At 33.4% G+C, this 21,456-nt stretch overlaps 1 protein-coding gene across 1 annotated transcript; it reads right to left on the bottom strand.

The window, feature by feature from the left end:
* Window positions 1-18,580: 18,580 nt before the first annotated feature.
* Window positions 18,581-19,012, bottom strand: LOC131627228 (uncharacterized mitochondrial protein AtMg00240-like). The gene has a single exon (XM_058898072.1). The coding sequence runs from the start codon at window positions 19,010-19,012 to the stop codon at window positions 18,581-18,583; it is 432 nt and encodes a 143-aa protein (XP_058754055.1).
* Window positions 19,013-21,456: the final 2,444 nt, after the last annotated feature.

Here is a 21,456-nt window from a genome sequence, read left to right as displayed (position 1 = left end):
GACCCTATGGTCACTATTGATAAGTTTTATAATATTGATAAGTTGTATTGTGAGGTGAATTATTGTTGTATGATGATGCAACATAGTGACATGATTGTGAAGTGATGCATTCTTATGAATGATGATGATTTTGTTGTTGTGGAAGTTCGACATTATATTGATAATGTTCGATGGTGATTTAGACGATGTTGTGACGTATTAATTATGTGTGTTGTGTTTGTGTGGATGTTACATTTATTGAGTCACATCCATTGCATAAAGAGACGATGGCCTTAATGGCAAAAGCGACGGTGGCCTTGATGGAAAATAGCGACGGTGTGCCCAATGGCAACTTTTGAGACGGTGGGAGTTTTACTCCAATGGTACCACATGCATTTGCATAAGTCGAGTCACATGTGAATTGCATTTGAGTCTTATTTGATTATGTTCGTGGTGATGTGTTGACTTGATGATGAGATGTTGTCGTGATGTGTTGGAATCTTACTTGTGAATCGCATAAATTGTCATGGTTGATTGTTGACATTGATGCCATATCATGAGTTGATTAGGTGACTTGCATTGTTGAGATGATGATTTGTTTGTTGTGACATGATGATAGTATAATTGTGAATTTGAATATGTTGTCTTAACTGATTAATGATATTGTTTCCGTTTTGAAAGTTGTATTATATTGATAAGTTGTTTTGTGATGAAAATCGTTGTAAGATGAGATGCGAAGTGGTGAAATTATGTATGATCTATATCTCCTATATTATTTATCATGTATTCCTTTATATTGTAAGACATCTCACCCCTTTGCTGATATTTCCCCTACCATGGGAAATGGGCAGGTACTCAAGATTAGTCGTGGATGTTCGAGGTTATTAATGTGAAGTCTTTATGTTGCTTTATGGCTAGTCGAGTTGGTGTCCATTGCTCTGATACGTAGCACTCGGGGGGATTAGTCTTTATTACTTGATTGTTGTATTCTATGATGACATTTGTGTTAAGTTGAATATAAAGATGTTTATAAGTTGAAATTGAAAGATGTTGGTTAAAGTCTTGTTTTCCGAATGCTATGTATCCGTGTTGATTGCAATATGAGTATGTTTGTTTGGTTAAGTCGAATTGTGACATCCCATCTTTGATGAATATTTTTGAAGGCACTCTGATTTTTGCTTATAATTGCGGGGGTAGATTTGGGGTGTTACAATAATAAGTTGTTCGGAATTGGTTGAAAATTGTAGGAGTAGCTCGTATGTACTTGTAAGTATTTTTGGTTGATTCATTGTGTTGGAACTATGTCAGATTTATTGATTTGCAGGTGAAGTAAAATTACGTATATTTGTCACAATGTATGGACATTATTAAGTTGCAGGTTTTATGACCAATGTTATGTTAAGTCGAGTTATTGCTATTATCAGTTGCTGCTGATTACTTATTGATGAATATGTCATTTTTAAATGTGTTATTGTTGTTCATGAGTTGTTGTGGTTGTAAGTTGTTGTTGTTGCGTTGATTAAGTCGTAGGCCTATGGCAAGTGATGAAGTGACGATGAGTGCCTCTAATGATTGGTACAATGTTGATATAGGCTTATGCCTTTTGTGACGAGGATTGTTGTTGTATGTGATTGTTGCATTCATTGGGTCACATACATTTGCAATTTTGTGACGGCCTGGATTGGCAAATTATAGACGAAGGCTTATGCCTTGATGCCTCTATTAACTGGCAATTTTCTAAGTTGGGAGTTCTGCTCCGTTGTGAAGTTGGGAGATATACTCGAATGGTACCACATGCATGTGCACAGTTGAGTCGCATCTTGAGTTGTGTGTTAAAATAATTTGTTGTTATTAAGCTGTGTTGATTTAAGTTGTTATGCTGATGTGATGATTAAATAAAGTTGTCTCGTGGATGTTATTATGTTGTTTGCCGGTTTTTGCATATTTGTTGTTATAAAGTGGTGATATTTGTATGATCTAATCTAATATATTGTTTATCATACACCTGTTTATATTGATTTAATATTTCACCCTTTATTTTGTTTCGCTGTTACCTTTATACTGGTAACATGTAGGTGATTCACAGTTATGAAGATTTAGTAGCTTCATTGAGTCCAAGTCGGTGTTGTCGCTCTGATACGTAGCACTCGGGGGAATGAACGATAGTCATATCTTTTCTGACTTTAATTGTTGCTATTACTTTAGATGTTGAACTGAAAGTTGAAGTTATGAAAGTACTTGATGTTGTCTTATAATAAGTTGAATTGGAGTACGACGTTCTGAATTATATTGAGTTAAATTAGTTGATTCCGCTGCGTAGTAATAATAAAATGACTTGTTTTCAAGAAGATTAATATAAATTGTTTTAGGTTCATCCAAGCATGTTGTGCTATGTATCTATGTGCTAAATGTGATTAATTGTCGTTGTTTTAAGTTGAAAATGTATCATTGATCCGCTGTCGCGCACGGATCAAAAACGAGTATTTTGTAAAATGGTAGTTTAGCGGTAACGACAACTCGAATATCGTTCTCACAAGGATTCTCGTTGATTATTAACCAAAGGTAAATCGATTTAGGGGGGGTTTGTTTTAGATTTCGATTAAACAAAATAGTGAAAATAAGTGATTATCAAAATAAGCTGAAATGATTAATCTACTGTTTTGGCTTCCTAACTTATCATCGATCCAAATAATTTCCAACTCACAAGCGGATTCTATTCCCTTTCCGATTATAAAAACAATTATACAAGCGCAATTGAAATTATGTGATGTATGTTCCTAATTCCCGAATTAAGCAAACGGATTATATATAGCAATCGTGAATTAAGCAAACACGACAAACATACGCGGATTAAGCAAACGCGATTAAAGTATAGGAACATGCAACCATCGAAATAAATCAATCTAACCTTGGATAATATCGAATTAAGCAAACAACATATCAAAGATTAGAATTGAAAGGAAATAGATTAATTGGAAAATATAAGAACCTCAAAGTATCGGCGGAAACCGTTTACAGCAGATTAACCTCTAGGAATTAGTTCTTCATGATCAAACGTACAAGCTCTTCCAAAAATGTGAATGGTAAAACGTGATAAACAGTAACACGGCTGCTAGACCTATTAGGAATCAGCCAAAAAATGTTTATGACCCAACTGGGTCGAATGACAAAACCAGGCCCACTACTAAACGACCCAAAAACTGAAAATAAAATAGTGCTGCAGCTTCAAACGCAATTCTGGGAAATATAGGTTCCGATTCTGACTTTGACTCCAACATAAAAGTTGTAGCTCTTTCTCTTAGCTTTCCGGCGATTATTAGAACGCCTCAATCGGACTCCCGGAACTCCAGTTATGATCGTTTCCGTGCAGACTGCTGAAGCTGAAAAATAAATACGAAAATCAAATAACAATAAAAAATAATTTAAAATATAAAAACATTATAAAATACAAAAATAAGACAAGCAAACCATGGAAATGTATAAGTACAACCGTAGAGGAATTTGCATCAAAATGCACTGATCAAATTCCCCCACACTTGAACTTTTGCACTCCGAGCAAAATTAAAAACAAAACAAAGAAAGCAGAAATACATCAACAGTTACTCATCCTAGGCTACCAATCTTCTTCGGGTAAGTTTGCATCGACAGGTACTAATCTTGCACACTAAGGACATCGTAAGAACACTAACCACAGATATGCAGACATAAGCCTCCTAAATACACAAACCAATTCAAATCATATTATTATACCATAGCCTAACTTACTCATCCTTTTTGCTCTTTTTCATTCAGGCGCAATCACATTAAGCCCGTTATCTCCACACACTTATAGCAGGACGACCGGTTAGTGACTCTGATCCTTTTGCACGGGGTTCCGGTACTTGCGTGGCATAACCCTTTGCTTACTCAGATGTAGTTGCGGGGGATCGGACCGTAATCCTCCCTACCAAGTTCAGCACCAGAAACCGCTGAACCAACTAACAAAGAGTTTTGAAAACTTTTTTTTTTGAAGATTACACAACCGTTGGGTTAAGTGACCGGGTGAAGATCACCAAACTTAGAAGGTGTATTACCTTTTTCTTTTCTCTTTTTTTCTTTTCTTTTCGGAACATTCACTTATATTCATCGGCTTCCTGCGTAAAGTGTGTGAGAGATGGTGCCGACTGCTGAAATAAACTACTCAAGAGCTGTCAGAGAATGAGAATTTAAGGCTAAAACATAATAAAAAATTCAAATCGATTTCCATATGCAGGAGACTTACGGTGTTAGAACGATACCGATCTTGTGAATTTTTCCCACGTCTCCGCAAACTCGACTCAAATCAGTCTATAGCCTAAAGCTTTCAAGAAGGTGCATTTTTTTATTGGTTGAAATTAAAACAAAAACAAAAAAAATTGAAAGAAAACAAAACAAATAAATGATTCTCTCCCCCACACTTAAGACATACATTGTCCTCAATGAAAGAACATTAATATAAAATAAGAGTGAGAGAAAGGAAAGAACACACCCGAGTAGTCAAGGGGGATAAGTGATCACATAAGCTGCCTTTCCCAAAGAGATATCTTCTACATTTTCTTCTTCCAAAGTGGGGCTCTCATGGAGTAGCTTTGGGTAATGCTCATCGTCCTTAAAAAGTGGTTTAGCTCCTTCGCCTTTTATTCCAGGATCAAAGAACAATCTCCGAAAAGTAAAAGTGTCGAATGGGCACGTGATCTTCTTTTCCACAATATCAGAGATCAAAAGATTTAGGGGATGCCTCGTTACTTTTGTTTCATCTTCCCCTTCAATTGAGACCCTATGCAAAATCATAGATGGGCTAATATCGAGAATTTCGATCAAAGTCCACCCAATCACCTTGTTATGCTTCTTCAAAACCTGCAATAGCTTATTTTCTTGATCAAAATCAACGTTAGAAGAAATTATATCTGGGAGTTTTTCATTACTCTCTAAATAAGCGTATTTCAAATTTTCAGGAAGTTGTTTCAACTCGGGGGAAGGTGGCTGCTCAATGGAAGGAGTGCTTGGGGCAGCCAGGATGTCAAGAGTATCAGCTGCATAAACAACTTCATCGATAAGAACTTCACCTGTAGTAAATATGTTACCCTGCAAGGCAGCATCAATCTCAGCACATACAACACAAATGTTAGTGTCAGTACAATCAGAACATGAGTAAACATCATCAAAATCAGACAGTGATGGAAAATCAGATGCAAGCAAATCATTACGAGTATCATCAACATTTTCAGAAAGCGACTCAATTTGAAAAATAGAATTCTCTTCCAAAGGTTGTTGGTTTAGTCGTTGAGCTTGCTGCATGGCATTCATCAAAGTGGAAAGTTGTCCAATTTGTGTTTGCAAAGTCTGAAGAGTAGAATCTATTTGTTGTTGATACTGAAGATTATTTGCAGCCATTTGCTTGATAATTTCTTCCAAATATGATTGTGTGTCAGCTTTCAATGATGCATTTTGTTGAAATTGTTGATATGGCCAAATAGGCTGCTCTTCAATGTATGAGTATTGTCCTTGAAGATCACCTACCATTTGTGCCTCACCATAAAAATTAGTATCTAACAACATAGGACATGCATCATTACCATGAAAATTTGAAGAACAAATATTGCAAATCGCAAGTGGAATATGATTTTGATAGCACGATTGATGTTCTCTTGCTTCCATCAAATTAATAAGATAAGTCAACTGATCCAATGAGTCTCCCATTTTTTTTTACACAAAAACACAAATATGACTAAAATGAATTCAAAAAAATACAAAAGCACGAAATTTAATCTAATGAAGACAAATAAAAATTTTGAGAATTTTTTTGGAATTTTTTGACACTATGAAAACAGTAAATAATTCATAAAAAATAGAAAAACAACGAATTTGCGATTTTGAGGGTCAAATTCTTTTAGAATTCTATTCTAAAGGAGTCCTGTTCGTTGATTTATTTCTGACTTTGTGGAAAAAATTCGGAACGGTTCGAAATAGTAGCTTTCAAACTTACCTGATAGGCTGGAAAACTTATCACTGTACACCAACCGGAATTGCAACCCTGAAAATCAACAAACACAACACAAAAGAAAATCCTAGCAATAACACTATGCCTAATATTAGTTAATAACAACAAGAATCCCCGGCAACGGCGCCAATTTGATCCGCTGTCGCGCACGGATCAAAAACGAGTATTTTGTAAAATGGTAGTTTAGCGGTAACGACAACTCGAATATCGTTCTCACAAGGATTCTCGTTGATTATTAACCAAAGGTAAATCGATTTAGGGGGGGTTTGTTTTAGATTTCGATTAAACAAAATAGTGAAAATAAGTGATTATCAAAATAAGCTGAAATGATTAATCTACTGTTTTGGCTTCCTAACTTATCATCGATCCAAATAATTTCCAACTCACAAGCGGATTCTATTCCCTTTCCGATTATAAAAACAATTATACAAGCGCAATTGAAATTATGTGATGTATGTTCCTAATTCCCGAATTAAGCAAACGGATTATATATAGCAATCGTGAATTAAGCAAACACGACAAACATACGCGGATTAAGCAAACGCGATTAAAGTATAGGAACATGCAACCATCGAAATAAATCAATCTAACCTTGGATAATATCGAATTAAGCAAACAACATATCAAAGATTAGAATTGAAAGGAAATAGATTAATTGGAAAATATAAGAACCTCAAAGTATCGGCGGAAACCGTTTACAGCAGATTAACCTCTAGGAATTAGTTCTTCATGATCAAACGTACAAGCTCTTCCAAAAATGTGAATGGTAAAACGTGATAAACAGTAACACGGCTGCTAGACCTATTAGGAATCAGCCAAAAAACGTTTATGACCCAACTGGGTCGAATGACAAAACCAGGCCCACTACTAAACGACCCAAAAACTGAAAATAAAATAGTGCTGCAGCTTCAAACGCAATTCTGGGAAATATAGGTTCCGATTCTGACTTTGACTCCAACATAAAAGTTGTAGCTCTTTCTCTTAGCTTTCCGGCGATTATTAGAACGCCTCAATCGGACTCCCGGAACTCCAGTTATGATCGTTTCCGTGCAGACTGCTGAAGCTGAAAAATAAATACGAAAATCAAATAACAATAAAAAATAATTTAAAATATAAAAACATTATAAAATACAAAAATAAGACAAGCAAACCATGGAAATGTATAAGTACAACCGTAGAGGAATTTGCATCAAAATGCACTGATCAATCATCCCATGTTGTATTGAATTTTTATAACTCTGATTTTCGTTATAATTACCGATTATTCGTTGAGTAGAAATGGGGTGTTACATTAGTGGTATCAGAGCAGGTCGGCCCGTCCGACCAAGTTGTCTAATATTGTTTGTCCCTTAGTATGCGACATGTGTGTGTAACACTGTCAGTGCTTGTTTGCTTTGTTGCAAGAATTAGTTTGAGCAAATTAGGGGAGAAGCTTTGCTTCTTGGATGTGTTTCAGTTGCAAGTTGCAAAAGGAATTGTTGTCTCGATGTTTCGAAAACTGAATTTCGGTGAAAGAATGTGCCTCGCGAGTTATGAGAAGTTGGGAGTGAGTGATATGTTAAGTGTTGTTTGGAATATGTCTAAGTTGAAGAATGAGGAGTTTTGGAGTGGAATTTCCGTAAGCAAAACGCAGGGAAATTGCTGAATCATTGTGAAACTTCAAAAATTCATAACTCGAGTTCTGGACATCCAATTCAAATCCCGTTCGAAGCGTTAGAAAACTAACGAGATGAAATTTATTTTAAAAATGGTTCCAGCATCTGTAGTAGACTTATTTGTAATAGGATGGTGTTGGAAAGAGATGGAATTTATGGTTACGCTTGTCCTTGGAACTGGATTTGTTCGTTGGTGCCGCACGGGACGTCGGCGTCGGAGCAATGTCATAGTCAGCTTGCTTCCCTTATATTTGCTCCAGGGTAAGAAAATTTTGAAAAATGCCCATCTCACTAGATGTAAATATGAAGGCGTGGTTCAATGCGCCGACTTCAAATTCATTGAAGGAGAAATGATAGCCTTTAAGAGAGAAGAAACACTCATGAAAAGAAATCATGCACCCATCGTAATGACTACATATCCTCTTATCCTCATCCAAGGGGAACACTCCCAAGTTATGCGTAGGACCCACATCAGTTACAAGTGGTCAAAAAATATTCACGAACAAAAGCATAAACAATCTCCAATATCTCTGAATCCACCCAACCCCCTAAAATATCCTTATCGACATTCTTGGTTGAATTTGACATAATAACCATGATTAAGTATGTTATAAAAGAAACAAATGCATGTACAATGTAACAAGTAGGCAAGCTTAAACACGCACTATCTCAGAAACCCTAAAGAAGTTGAGCAAAAGTAAAACCAAGACGTTGAACTTTGGAACTCAGAGGAAAGAATAATCAAACATGCAAGGCCAAGGCCAATTAACAAAGTCTTATGGACTTGATTCAATGCTTGAACAAAAGCGCTCCCAAAAAAGAAAGAAAAATGACGCTTCGAAAGCCTTTTATACACTATTTGAGTATTGAGGATCGTACATAACTACACACAACTAATGATTGATATCTCCTGGAAAACGGTTCAGAAGGCACTTGAGTACTCTAATGAAGGAAAAATATCATTATTGGCTAGCATGTGGGACATTTCAGTCACTCCCGATGAAACGTCACCCCTTACAAGATAGACATTAAATATGTTTATTCCCAAGTGTGGTGGGCATCCACATCCACGTACTCAGTGGTTGAGTGAAGATACGTATTAATACCTCTTTCTCTAAAAAGTGGAAACAAAGGGCTTAAGGGCAACTATTTTGAGATGTCTTCAAGGCCCAAATAAGAGAAAGCCCAATAAGACTCGAGGTAGCGTTTGGTGCAGAATTTGTGGACTCTTTTCTTCGGAAGAGCAGGCAATCCACGCGCGAGTTGATCAATCTGAGGGACAAAAACATATCACGTCTCACCACACGTATTTAGTTGCCAACCGCTTCCCTTATTTTAAGAGGAAAGCACGACACTTCACGGGTATTCACATCATGTCATCATTTCTCATTCAAACTCCACTTTTCACTCTCTTACTGACTTGAGTGTTGGAGTGTTGACTTTACAGCTCAGCCCCCTATCCACCGCGTCAGAAGCTTCGAATCACCGCAACAGGTTATGAATCCTTCTTTTCCGATAAACTCTAATTATAGTACGGAACATAAAGAAATGTTATTAGTGTAAAGAAATTACAAGTCAATTCATCACTATCATTCATTTGTATTACTCCCTCCGTTTTTTATTATAAGTCATTTTAGACTTTTCACACAGTTTAAGAAAAATAATAATTGTTGTATGAAAATGAGAAATTATGAAGGTTTTTACAAAATTATCCTTCATTAATGACATGTGGAAGATAAATTTATATAATTGAAAGAAGAGAGAATAATAAATATTTAAGGATATAATAGAAAAAATAACATTGATTATTCATTGGAATTGTAAAACGACTTATATTTAAATACAAATTTTTTTTCCAAAACGACTTATAATAAAAAACGGAGGGAGTATTTTAAAGCTAATTAAAATAAAAGTCAAATTCTCTCAAAATACAATGTCTATAATTAACTGATGGTATAAATTTTTTTTACACTTTTAATATAGTATAACTAAATTTATAAATAAATGGTTCAAATTTATAGTATATATAACTCAAATAATATATTCTGATCTCATATATTATAAGAGAATATTTTAATCCTATCTTATATAAAATCCAAAGTCGAGTCGTGTGATAGTGTAATTAGGACCGAGTAATTCTTAACTATCAGAACAACATGTGTATCAAACAGTCATAGATCTTAGATTGTTAATTACATGCAAAAGACTTTAAATCTTATTAGAAGAAAAATGTAAAAAAGAATAAAGTTAAAGTGCTCATAGATAGAACAAAAGAACATCTGATCAGTGGTTAAATCATTAATCATTTTAATATTTTAAACTGAGTTAAAGTACCTAGTCAAAAACATAAAAATGTTAATAAGAATATAAAATTTATTTCATAAAATCAAAATACTTAACTTTGATAATTCTTAATCATTTTAAATTAATTAAAATTAAAATTATTTTTAATGTTATGAAGGGAGTGTATCTAACTTTGTCTGTGAGTGGGGTTGATGTTTCTTAGGGTTCTGGAAGACGTCGTTTGGAAGGTATATGTATGTATCAATGATGACATCAACGATTGAATATTTACACATCAGCATAAGACTTGTGTTGTGTTTTGGTTGCTGCTGGTTGGTAGGTGAATATGGGTTGGCGACTTGGTCTTGGTATGAACCTGCCAAGCACCTTCCATAATAAAATAAAATTGCACTCCTTTCATTTTCTCACTATCACACACACACTTCTTTCTTTTTTGTCAATGGTCAATTCAATGGAATGAATAAATCAACCTCTTGAGACCATCATTAAATATTAATGTTAGGTCGCTATAAAAAACATATACTAATGTATAGGAGGATTATTGTCTTGTAAATAATGTTTAGACTTTTAAAATTGAATGCATCACTTATTAATTTAAGACAATATTTCTATTTTGAATGTGTATTTTAAGGTATTTGTTAACATTTCTCGAATGTGTTTATATATTTTATATGGGATAGACATGTTTTAGATTTGAGTGGAGGACAATTAAGATATTGTCAACAAAAATTATAAAACAACCAACATGATGCAATTTCTTCTCTCATTAGATGAAAAATCAGGCATAAGTACATGTGGAAAGCATCCTCATATTGAGAAAGGAATTGAGATATATTTTATATTTGAAGTTATTTAGTGTGCAATATTATGAAAGAAAAACAATAGCCAAACATGAAAGAAAAAAGTGAAGAAAAAAAATTGTAACACATGTTAAAAAACAGGGAGTTTGCTCAGAGTGGCGGATCTTTCATAAAATTTTAGGAAGAATCACAAGTACCAAATACAAAAAGCATGGAACGTAGATATTGATAATATATTGAATAACAATCAAAGCTTGAAACAAGGTGTTTAATGCATTTCACAATTAATCAAATGAGAACAAAAAACAATATCAATTTTTTACATATTAATAAAAAAATTAATTATTTAAAAATTCGATTCTAATCAAACTTAAGCTTTTACAAATAAGACTATAAATGCAATAAATCTATAAAACATACAATTCAATAAATTAATGCAGAATCTAAACGGCTAATGCAAGCATGCAATTCTAAATAATCAATATAATATATATATATATATATATATATATATATATATATATATATATATATATATATATATATATATATATATATATATATATATATATATATATATATATATATATATATATATATATATATATATGGAAGGTATATATATATATATGGAATGTATCAAGTAGGAGGGTTTTTAAATAAGAGATAAGAGCATTCAATGCTAACCATTAGATTAATCAAGAGAGAGAAATAATAATTATATTAATATTTTAATTAATAATTTAATTTCTCTCTCTTGATTAATCCAATAGTTAGGATTGAATGCTCTTATCTCTTATTTAAAAATTCCTCCTACTTAATACATCCCATATATATATATATATATATATATATATATATATATATATATATATATATATATATATATATATATATATATATATATATATATATATATATATATATATATATATATATATATATATATATATATATATATATATATATATATATATATATATATATATAATGGTTTGGTGTTATTCAATAAAACAAAAGATAAATTATGATTATACAATATATCTTATTCCTTGTGTTTTTGTGGAACTTGTTTATATAAAGCTACAATCACTATTATCCTTGATCTTCAATCTTTGACGGACTTCAATGTTGATAAGTTAGAAAACACTTTCACCCTATCTAAAAATTATATGTCTTGAATCCTTCTCTTCAACAAGTTAACAAATCCTTAGTAAAACTCTACTACAATGGAGAAGAGCTTCTTCTTCTTTTTCCTTCAAAGAATTCCAAGCCTTTAAATTCCTTCAAGATCAAATTTATGCTTGCAAGAACTACACATTTCAAATAAAGAATTAGATTTTTAATGTTTCCTCACAATCAATTATCAGACACACAATCATTACAGTGATTCTCCATAAATATAATGAAGGTGGTGATTTGAAAGATATAAAGATGTATTTGCAAAGCTTTTTCTCTCTGAATTTTTTTGATCCGACTTAATCTTGGTTGAGAGTTTTTACATTAAGTTATTAAAGAAAATGAAAAGAAAAAACTATTTTTATGTGCATGATTAGAGGCACAAGAATGAGTAGAAATTCACTAAATGAATTAATTCAAGATTGTAATGAATTGATTCAAAGTTTAAAGATAGTTGAAAAAATGACTTGAGTCAAAGCCAAAACGAATAAAGTATTTTGCTAAATTTGACTTGATTCGACAAGGTCATAACTTGAGTCGTTTCTGTCTCTGACTCAAGTCATGAAGGAGAATGACTCAAGTCTTGTAAATAGAACCAAAAACACACTTATATTTTAATGAATTAAGTATCGTTAGCCATGATCCGAGCCAAACGTGCAAAACTGAATGAATCAAGTTATTGACAAAATGAATCAAGTCTTACAAACAGAATAAAAAACACTTAGAGATAACTTAATGAGTAGATTCTTACTGTAAATGAAGTCGAATTTTTAAAATGAATGAATTGATTCAAAAGCAACATTGAATAGATTCAAATTGCCTTGGCTTATTCAATCAAGTCATACAACACTTGAATCGAGTTAACAAGAGTTGACTTTAGTCAACACTTCAAAAATGCATGGAAAGTCATTATTTTCATGTTTCTGATGAGAAATTCAATGAAAAAATTAAAAATTACGATAAATCGTAAAATGCAAAGTGTCAAAACAACTGAGTAAATGATAATATGCTTAAGAGAAATTTTAGTCTTCCCTTTTTTGATGTGTGGTAAAACTTTAGTAATTTTTAAGTGAAATGGAGCTATGCTCCTCCTGCATCAAATACTTATTGCATCCCTCAAATGTATTTCGGGTTGAAATCCTTCTCCCCCTTTGACAAAATCAAAAAGGAGGGAAGAATGAAAAAATGAGAAACGATAGAATCACACAAGAATAACACGCAACCAATATATAATGATACACATGCAACAATAGCTCACAATAATAACCGATAAGAAAATTTCACAAATAAAATCATACACAGGATATAATAGAGAAGAAGACAACAAAATCATATACAACTAATTACTAAGAAAATACTTAGATACTAGATTTCTAAGGCAATTAAAAGGTAACATAACAAAAACCTTGAACAAATTTTAGAATATTCAAAAAATAAACAGAAATTTACATGTCAATTTCTTTAAATGTAAATCCATTTAAACATGGAAACATGTAAATAAGATTTCATTTAAAGAGAGATTAAATGCGGAGAAGAAAACTAAACATGCATGAGATGAAATATAACAGAGAATAATCACACATATGAAAAGCTACACAAACATATAAGTTTATCAGATACAAAAAAAGAAAAAAGAAACATAAATGTATTTGAGAGATCATACCATATGAGATTGATTGCAGAGAAATTTTCTACACAAGATACGATTAGTAAAAACAGAAATTATGAGACAAAGTAAATAAATATAGATCATTACTTATTCAAAGCAAGGGGGATCGAGAATCCCTATTTTCTTCGAATCTTGTGGAACGGCTCTAAGGATAATGGCTTAGTAAAACTATAAACAAGTTGATTTTTAGTGTCCACATATTCAAAAATTTCATCGCCTTTTTCCTGATGATCAGAAAGAAAATGATGCTAAATCTCTATATGTTTAGTTTGCAAATGTAGCACAAGGCTTTTGGTTAGACTTATAGTCACATCTGATCGAAACACGCCCTAGTTTTAAATCATAATCAAATAATTGTTGGTTAAGTCAAAGGACTTGTGCACAACAATTACCGATAGTTACATATTATGCCTCAGGGGTAGAAAGTGTTGGACAGGTAACTTCACACACAAGAGGAGGTGAATTCCGTATTTCATAAAAACTTGGGTTTGAAACACTTTTTGATTTTTTTTTTACAAAAAAAAACTTTATGGATTAAATTCAGAGTTTAAAAACATTTTTAGGAAAGTTTTGAAAGCAAGCAGCGAAAAATAAAATTTAGAAGATAAAGTGCGCAAAATAAAAGTTAAGAAAAGAGAAGACACGGGGAATTATATAGGTCCATTAACAAACGACTTAGTCATGCCCTAATATTTGATCTTGAGATTATCCAATAAACTTAAGAGCTTTTAGTTGGCTAAACTTTTTAATAAGTTATTCAAAGGTTCATATCTCTTCTTTATTTAACTTGAAGCAAGAATGATTTCCTGCACTTGCAATCCATCATTGAGAATTTTTCTAAGATTTTTTAAGTTCCAAAATTTCATTATCTTTAGCAAATATTATCAAAGAAAATGCTTTCACAAGAAAGATATATAGTGGTGGATGAAGATAGTTTGTTGTAGATTGAAGTCTTGACAATATCTTGAGCATTGTTCCTTTAAGAATGTAGGGTAGAGATTCGTTGTTGTAGCTGCGTAGCATATTCCCCCGGGTTTAAAAAAAAATCGAGGGGAAACATATTTTCTATTTTAAATATAAAAATAAAATAAGACAAGTAAGCCCCTCGGATTTTGAATAAAATCCGGTTTTAGAATAAAACCGAAGTGAATGTTTTTTTTTCAACATTACATTGTTTACAGAGAATATTAAAAAAAAATCAGATTCATCGCTGCAATTTCAGATTTTGTTGCACATATATTTTCAAATGTTAAGCTCTCTTCTTTGTTTAACTTTTCAAAGGTTGAGTAGCTCTGTTCTTTGTTTAAGTTGAAGCAAGAATGATTTTCTCCACTTGCAATATATAAATTGATTACTTTTCAAAGGTTGAGCTCCTTTCTTTAACTGAGGGTTGTTTCAAAAATACAACAACATCAACACCATTATGTAAGATAGATTGCAATGACAGAAAAAATATTTTGTTCAAGGATAGAAGAACGTTCAAAAAAAATTGTCTTGCAATTCATCCCGGAGAATGCTACGTACTAGTTTGGGACGACAACATATAAGTTAAGTTTAGGATAAAATATGTTTAATGAGTGCTTTTATAGTAAAATCTTTTTATGTCATCCCTCACTTTTTAAGGAAACCAAAGAGATAGATCATTTAGTATTCACTTATAAATAATTGAAAACATAAACTACAGTAGCTGGGATTTAAAACGTGCCTAATTTGCTTTTGCCTTCAGTTTTTAATAAAACCGAGGAAATATTTTATTTTTAATTTTGTAAAAAAATAAAACATGACGCGCCTTGTCATAATACCTCAGCTTTTTTCTAGCTGAGGTGAAAGTTTCGTCATAAAAAATGTTACTCCCTGTTTTTTATTATAAGTCGTTTTAGACTTTTCACACAGTTTAAGAAAAATAATAATTGTTGTATGAAAATAAGAAATTATGAAGGTTTTTACAGAATTATCCTTCATTAATGACATATGGAAGATAAATTTATATAATTGAAAGGAGAGAGAATAATAAATATTTAAGGATATAATAGGAAAAGTAGCATTAATTATTCATTGGAATTGTAAAGCGACTTATATTTAAATACAATTTTTTTCCAAAACGACTTATAATAAAAAACGGAGGGAGTATTTATTATAGTGTTAAATTTAATAATATCCACATTTATGGGAAAAATGCAAATAACCAACTTTAAAAAAAAATTACCCAAAAAACCAGGTTTTGGGAGAAATTACCTGGGTAACCAGGTTTGGGAGGTGCCCTACACATAGGAGCCACCTCCCATGGAACCAATGTGTAAATTTTTGCATGCATTACGCCACCCCAGGTGGCGCCATAGTGTAAGGCCAAATTAGGGTTTTGTGTGAGTGGCGCCTATGTACAAATTTTGTACATAGGAGCCATATGGGGTAGCTCCTATGTGTTAGGGTATTTTTCCACACATTTTCTCAGTCGTTTCTCACATTTTCTTCCATTTTTGCTGCCATGGCTGACTTGCCGATTTTTAAGAGAGATGATCATGTGTTTTTCTCTGCAGTGAAACCGCCGATTAAAATGAAATTTTGGAACATTCACTCCATGAACTTAACCGGGTTGTTGTCACGGAAAAAAGGATATTGATAGAAAACATTCATTCATTAATTAAAAGGTACATTGAAAGTCACTAACAGAAAATAAGAAAACTAAAACATCTAAGAAATTACAACGGTTAAAAAAATGGCATCTGTTCCATGCATCATTCGAGTGCAATCCACGTCGTATTCCACATTCTTCCATCAATGTTCCATTTCTCCGATCACAACACCACCCCTTATTCTAAGTCTCTTGATACTTCTTATATCTTCGCGGGGTTGGTACTCCCCTTCCAAAAACCTCAAGAGAGTCCTCTTGAATTGGGCCATGGAATTGATATTCCAAAACATTATCGGCATGGGGGGTTTGACGGGAGAGTATATGACATGCTCGTTCCTTCTAGGGTACTCTGGTTCATAGTCGAGACGCTTCTGTGGTGGCGGGGGCTCTGATTTCCGGTGCGATTCGTCTGGCCTAATGCGAACTTTCATTGTTGTGTTTGTGTTCGGTGTTTGGTGTTTGTGTTTCTGTGTATAAATTCAACCCTAGGAACCCCTGATTTATAATAGTAGTGGGTAGAAAAGGAGTATTGTTGTGTACTGTTTACAAGCACGCCTAACTTGTATGATAAATGCAAGCACACTGATCAACGCCTAACTTGACGAGACTAGACGAAAGCATGCGTATTTGACTATCTAAAATACAGACTGACAGTATGGGACATGAAGGGGCTAATCCGAGGCCCACCTACCCAAACACAACGAGAACATCCAAGGACTAGGGGGTCGCCGACCACCTTCCCAACGGATCCGAACAGCGCCTTCTTGCGGAACTGACGGTCATAAGGGTCAAGATTAGAATAATTTTAATGTTTTTTAAAAATATATTCTCGTATTTGTAATGTTTTTCCCGTATTTGTAATGTTTTTCCCGTATTTCCCGTATTTGTAATGTTTTTCCCGTATTTCTAGTTGTAATGCATAGTCTTATATCATTAATATATATTCCCGCAATTCTAATTCTTTATTTAGTAGGTTTTTTTAAAAAAAATATTTTTAAAAAAAACAAAAAAAAAATACTGCAACATTGGCGCCACCTGAGGTGGCTTAAAGAAACCCCATGCACTAAGGTGCCACCCCAGGTGGCGCATATGAGCAAGCTTTTCTTCTCTGGCGCCACGGGTGGTGGCTCCTATGTGTAGGACACCTCCCAAACCTGGTTACCCAAGTAATTTCTCCCAAAACCTAGTTTTTTGAGTAATTTTTTTTTAAAGTTGGTTATTTGCATTTTTTCACATTTATGAAACGAGATAGTTCTATACTAAATTAATATTGATATATTATTAAAAAACAGCAACGTCACTCCCTATCGACAAGTTTATAAAACAAGATAATTTTATACTAAAATAATATCAACATATTATCAACATTTACAAAACAAAATAATTTCATACTAAACTAATATTAATATATTATAAAAAATGACAACGCCACTCCGTGTCAATACATTTATATAGCGGAATAATTTCATACTAAATTAATATCAACCTATTATTAAAAAAGTGCAGAGGGTATATTGCGAGTACTACTATATAGAAGAAGTGAAATCCTAAAGTGATTGGTTAGTAACTTTAATCTCTTGTCCATGTATTATGTTCCGTCAACCAAAGTGTAGGTTTGACCAATCAATAAAAATTGAACACATGCATGCCACTCATGTGTTTCATTGGTAGTTTTGCCGGTACTAAATGTTAGTGAGGAGAGAAATAGAGAGTAATAAAGGAAATAAGGATTATATTATTAAATTGAATTGTATAAATAATAATACAGACTATGACTATTTATATACAACCCTGATTGGGCTTAGGATTAGACAACTTGGATTATATTTGATATTATTATATTAGATTAGATTTAATATTATATCAATAATATATCAATCCCAATAATATCTCAACATACCCCCTATAATCCAAGTTGTCGAACATACTCTAAAAATAGCCAATATGATCTTTTCCTAATTTCTTTCTCAAATTTAGGAATCTATTAATCTTCAATCCTTTGGTGAAAATGTCGGCCAACTGTGCTTTACTCGAGCAATGCCTAACTTCAAGTTCACCTCGATTTACCTTTTCCCTCAGGAAGTGAAATCTAGCTTCGATATGATTACTCCTTCCATGAAAAACTGGATTCTTCGTCAGATTTATGGCTGACTTGTTGTCAATCTGCAACACGAGAGGTTTCTTTACGTCGACCTCCATTTTTTCAAGTACCAATTTGATCCAAATTGCTTGACATGCAACATAGGATCCCGCTATATATTCAGCTTCACACGATGATAATCCCACCATAGGTTGTTTCTTCGAACACCATGAAACTGGGGCACCAAATACTTGAAAGAAATATCAAGTTGTACTTCTTTGATCTTCCTTATCTCCACACCAATCAACATCTGAAAAACAGGTAATTGTTGCTTCTTTGCCTTCAGAGTTTCGTTGAAATAGAATTCCATACTCTATCGATCCTTTTAAGTATCTTAGAATTCTTCTTGCAACCTTCATGTTTGACACTCTTGGTTCACTCATGTATCTGCTCACTAATTCGACTACAAAACTTATATCAGGTCGACTGTTGCACATATACCTCAGAGATCCCACAATTTGCTTGAATAAAGTTGCATCAACTTTGTCTTCCTCTACATTGTTCTCCAACTTTACATTTGGTTCGACATTTGAGGATGGATGATTCGAATTATCCATTCTAAATCTCTTGAGTATCTCTTTGTCATACTTCCTTTGATGTAACACCATACCTTGCTTCGACATTTGAAATTCCATGTCTAGGAAATAAGATAATTGTCCCAGATCCGACATTTCAAATTCCTTCATCATCAACTCTTTGAACTTCGACAAGTTCTCCAAGCTATTTCCAATTACCAGCAAGTCATCAACATATAAGCAGATGACTGTTATGTCGTGTGCTACAAACTGAACATAGACTCCATACTCATATTTTCATTTTACAAATCCCAATTCAACTAAGGATGAGTCAATCTTCTTGTTCTAAACTCTAGGTGTCTGCTTGAGGCCATAAAGTGCTTTGTGCAACTTAAATACTTTACTCGCTTCCTTATGACTCACAAACCCTAGTGGTTGTGTGACATAGACCTCTTCGTCTAAAGGACCATTCAGAAATGCTGATTTCACATCTAAATGAAATATTGACCAACCTCGACTGCATGCCAATGCTACCACTAGTCGAACAGTCTCCAATCTTGCTACTTGAGTAAATACTTCATAGTAGTTGACTCATGCTCTTTGAAGAAAACCTCGAGCTACTAATCTTGCTTTATATCTTGCTATCGACTCATCAGCATTGGGTTTTAACTTAAACACCCACTTTACATTGATAACTTTTATATGTGCTGGCAATTCGACTAAATCCCATGTGTTGTTTCTTTCGATTTCCTGTAACTCTTCGACCATAGCTAACTTCCACTGTTGAATATTTAAAGCCTCGTTATAGTTGATTGATTCAGCACCTGCAAATAGAGCAAAATGAACTAATTCACCATCTGGGCTGACTTAATCATCACCAGCCACTTCAAAATCTTAAAGTCTAGTGGGACGAACTCTAGTTTGTTGAGGTCTTTGACTCGTTTCAACCACAACCTCTTTGACTTTGACTGTGTTGGGAATGTAAGCAACTCCTTCGACTTCATCAGTTTCTTCCTCGAAATCAGAGCTCATCAATGGATTATTAATTGAATTACTAGAAATCTAATCCCATGCAGAATTTTCATCAACCAAAATATCTCGAATCAACACAATCTTTGCATTAACTAGATTAAATAGCCTGTATGCACTAGTCTAATGATATCCTACCAGAATCATAGGTTCACTCTTGTCATCAAGCTTCTTTTTTCTTGCATAAGGAACATGCTTGTAACACATAGAGCCAAACACCTTCAGATGACTCACTAATGGTCGTTTGCTACTCCACAATTCTTCAGGAACCTTATTCTTCAACTTCTTAGTAGGGAACCTGTTCAAAATATAAACTGCAGTCGAAATAGCTTCACCCCATAAGGATTTTGGCAAATTCTTCCGCTTTAGCATACATCTCGCTATATCCAATATGGTCTTGTTTCTTCTTTCTGCAATTCCATTATGTTTAGCCGTATAAGGAGGAGTTACCTAATGATTGATACCATGTTCTACATAGAAATCTTTAAACATCTTGGATGTGTATTCGCCACTTCCACATGTTCACATAACTTTGATTTTCTATTCACTCTGGTTTTCGAAAAGTATCTTGAATCTCTTAAAGATATCAAATACTTCGTCCTTTATCTTGATCACATAGATCCAAAACTTTCAACTAAACTCACCGACAAACGAAATAAAATATTTGTTTCCATCAATGGTATGTTCTTCGAATGGACCACATACATCTGAATGTACCACTTCGAGTATGCAAGAAGATCTCATTAGCATAGTCGAAGCGAAAAAATTTCTGGATTGCTTTCCGACTAAACAACCTTCACAGAATTTGTCAGACATCTCAAGACTTGGAACACCAGTAACTATTTGATTAATTAGTTGATTGAGTGATCGAAAATTCAAATGTTCAAACCTCAGATGCCACAAACAACTATCCTTGTGGTTGACAACAATTTTTAGACATTCAATCGAACTAATCAAGGTCTTAAATATCTTGTTCTTTGACAGAGGAGATTTCAAGACTAAATTGTTATGGGTGTCGAACAATTTTAAAACTCCATCTTTCATGACAACTGAGAAACCTTTTTCGACTAGTTGTCCAACGCAGGTTGTACTTCATTCTAGGTACATAGAGCACATCTTTGATCATAGCTTTCCCACCATTACTCATTTGAAAAATTATGTTGCCAGTACCTTCTACTTGCAACAAACTATTATCAGTAAGTTTTATCTTGCTCTTCTTCGACTCGTCGAAATTTGCCAACCATACCTTTTGACCATTCATGTGATTTGAGCAACATGAGTTGAGAAACCAGATATTGAATTCGACATGGTTATCTGCAACTGCATCCATAACCACCATACCTTAAGAATCATCTAAATTTTGGCGTGCAAGGTTCGCTCATTCGTCCTTGCCTTTTGTCGATCCATTGTCTTTCTTGTACCAACAGTGTTTAGACAAGTGATCCCATTTTTCATAGTGATAGCTCTACACACCCTTCTTATCTTCTTTGTCCTTTCGATAGTCTTCTCCTCTTTTCGAGAATTCAAAAGTTCTA

This window comes from Vicia villosa, unplaced genomic scaffold (genome assembly GCF_029867415.1).
Source record: "Vicia villosa cultivar HV-30 ecotype Madison, WI unplaced genomic scaffold, Vvil1.0 ctg.000352F_1_1_1, whole genome shotgun sequence".
NCBI classification, from domain to species: domain Eukaryota; kingdom Viridiplantae; phylum Streptophyta; class Magnoliopsida; order Fabales; family Fabaceae; genus Vicia; species Vicia villosa.
The sequence above is the reverse complement of the archived record's forward strand: the minus strand, read 5'-3'. Positions and strand labels throughout refer to the sequence as shown.